Below are 2727 nucleotides of genomic sequence, written 5' to 3' on the forward strand. Positions count from 1 at the left end.
GAGTATCTTCATGGGGTGTGTTCCTGCACTTAATAGTTGCTTGTGTATGTTTTCCCAACTTATTTGCACACAAAGTGTAACAGATCTGAGAATATAGATGCTGTGAACCTTTAATTTATTAGCTCCAGATACTTATGAAATTGCAGATTTATGGGAACCAGTATTCTGCTCTTAATGATTCTAGTCTGGGTCTGTCATTTCCAGATGATGCGTAAGGTGATGCCAACCATCAGTGAAGCCGAAGGCTCCCCAGGAGGAAGTGGGAGCGATGCTTCCCGCTCCCCTTCACGGGCAGACGCAGATTCACATTTTGAACAGTTGATGGTCTCCATGCTGGAAGAAAGGGACCGACTTCTTGACACTCTTACAGAGACTCAAGAAACGCTGGCATTAACCCAGGGGAAATTACACGAAGTTGGTCATGAAAGAGATTCCTTGCAGAGACAGCTCAATACTGCACTTCCACAGGAGTTTGCTGCACTTACGAAGGAACTGAATGAATGCAGGGAACAGCTTCTGGAAAGGGAAGAGGAAATTGCTGAACAGAAAGCAGAAAGGAACAACACCAGGCTGCTTTTAGAACATTTGGAATACCTTGTCTCTAGGCATGAGAGGTCTCTCAGGATGACCATGGTGAAGAGAGAGGCACAGTCCCCAGCAGGTGTGTCCAGCGAAGTCGAAGTGCTCAAAGCACTGACATCGTTGTTTGAGCACCACAAAGCTCTGGATGAAAAGGTGAGAGAGAGATTACGAGTAGCACTTGAAAGGTGTAGTTTGTTAGAAGAAGAATTAGGTGCCACACACAAAGAGCTAATGATTCTTAAAGAACAGAATAATCAGAAAAAAACACTAACAGATGGAGCACTTGACATGAACCATGAACAGGAAAATACCCCGAGCACGAATGGAAAGAGATCTTCTGATGGTTTGTTAAGCCATGAGGAGGACCTTGCTAAAGTAATAGAGCTCCAGGAAGTCATAGACAAGCAATTGAGGGAGCAGAGCCAAATGAAAGAGCACCTGGCTGCCCTCTCCAGTCACGTGGCAGAGCTGGAGGAAGATCTCTACATGGCCAGGGAAGACTTGATCAAATCTGAGGAGATGAACACGAAATTGCAACGGGACATCCGCGAAGCCGTGACACAAAACAAAGACATGGAAGAGAGAATCAGTCACGCAGCAGAGCTGGAGGAAGATCTCTACATGGCCAGGGAAGACTTGATCAAATCTGAGGAGATGAACACGAAATTGCAACGGGACATCCGCGAAGCCGTGACACAAAACAAAGACATGGAAGAGAGAATCAGTCACGCAGCAGAGCTGGAGGAAGATCTCTACATGGCCAGGGAAGACTTGATCAAATCTGAGGAGATGAACACGAAATTGCAATGGGACATCCATGAAGCCATGGCCCAAAACAAAGACATGGAAGAGAGACTCTGTCACGTGGCAGAGCTGGAGGAAGATCTCTACACGGCCAGGGAAGACTTGATCAAATCTGAGGAGATGAACACGAAATTACAACGGGACATCTGGGAAGCCATGGCCCAAAGGGAAGACATGGAAGAGAGAATCAGTCATGTGGCAGAGCTGGAGGAAGATCTCTTCAGGGCCAGGGAAGACTTGATCGAATCTGAGGAGATGAACACGAAATTGCAACGGGACATCCGTGAAGCCATGGCCCAAAACAAAGACATGGAAGAGAGAATCAGTCACGTGACAGAGCTGGAGGAAGATCTCTACACGGCCAGGGAAGACTTGATCAAATCTGAAGAGATGAACACAAAATTGCAACGGGACATCTGCGAAGCTGTGACACAAAACAAAGACATGGAAGAGAGAATCAGTCACGCGGCAAAGCTGGAGGAAGATCTCTACATGGCCAGGGAAGACTTGATCAAATCTGAGGAGATGAACACGAAATTGCAACGGGACATCCGTGAAGCCATGGCCCAAAACAAAGACATGGAAGAGAGACTCTGTCACGTGGCAGAGCTGGAGGAAGATCTCTACACGGCCAGGGAAGACTTGATCAAATCTGAGGAGATGAACACGAAATTGCAACGGGACATCCGTGAAGCCATGGCCCAAAACAAAGACATGGAAGAGAGAATCACTACTCTTGAAAAACGCTACCTCGCTGCGCAGCGTGAAGCCACATCTGTGCATGACCTCAATGATGAACTTGAAAATGAAATTGCAAACAAAGATTCTATGCATCGACAGACTGAGGATAAAAACCGCCAGTTGCAGGAACGGCTGGAATTAGCGGAGCAAAAGCTGCAGCAGACCATGAGGAAAGTCGAGACACTCCCGGAAGTGGAGGCGGAGCTGGCCCAGAGGGTGGCAGCGCTCTCGAAGGCTGAAGAGAGACACGGCAACATTGAAGAAAGGTTACGACAGAGAAGATGCCGATGGACGGCAGTGTGTCAGGAACAACGCAGGTTGGATTCTGCCACAGTCAGGACTTACTCCTGCTAAAGCCTCCTGCTGTTTACCCACACTACTTCTGCAGATGGTTATGCAGCATTTTGAATCCAACAAAGACTACATTTTAGAATGCAATGGAATCTGTAATGTTAATACTTGTTATATGGGCCCTAAGATATTTTATTACAGAGTGTTTAATTAGTGAAAAATTCATGAATACCATAGAGAAAATATTTTAGACTTTAATGTTTCTTATATTTATGTAAACTTATGACTCTTCATTTATATAGTTACTTA

At 46.0% G+C, this 2727-nt stretch overlaps 2 protein-coding genes across 2 annotated transcripts in view; both read left to right on the forward strand.

Annotated features, from left to right (window-relative positions):
* Positions 1-97, forward strand: part of LOC103587127 (liprin-alpha-1-like) — a 2102-nt gene extending 2005 nt beyond the window's left edge. The window contains exon 3 of the mRNA XM_008568540.1: positions 76-97. Coding sequence (XP_008566762.1) covers positions 76-97 — 22 coding nt within the window. The remainder of the gene's footprint in view (positions 1-75) is intronic.
* Positions 85-2721, forward strand: LOC103587120 (liprin-alpha-1-like). The gene is made up of 2 exons (XM_008568535.1): positions 85-1068; positions 2014-2721. Exons 1-2 carry the CDS (start codon positions 151-153, stop codon positions 2479-2481), a joined length of 1386 nt encoding a protein of 461 aa, XP_008566757.1. The 5' UTR covers positions 85-150; the 3' UTR covers positions 2482-2721.
* The last annotated feature ends 6 nt before the right edge of the window (positions 2722-2727 follow it).

Source organism: Galeopterus variegatus, unplaced genomic scaffold (genome assembly GCF_000696425.1).
Source record: "Galeopterus variegatus unplaced genomic scaffold, G_variegatus-3.0.2 Scaffold421, whole genome shotgun sequence".
In the NCBI taxonomy this organism is placed as follows: domain Eukaryota; kingdom Metazoa; phylum Chordata; class Mammalia; order Dermoptera; family Cynocephalidae; genus Galeopterus; species Galeopterus variegatus.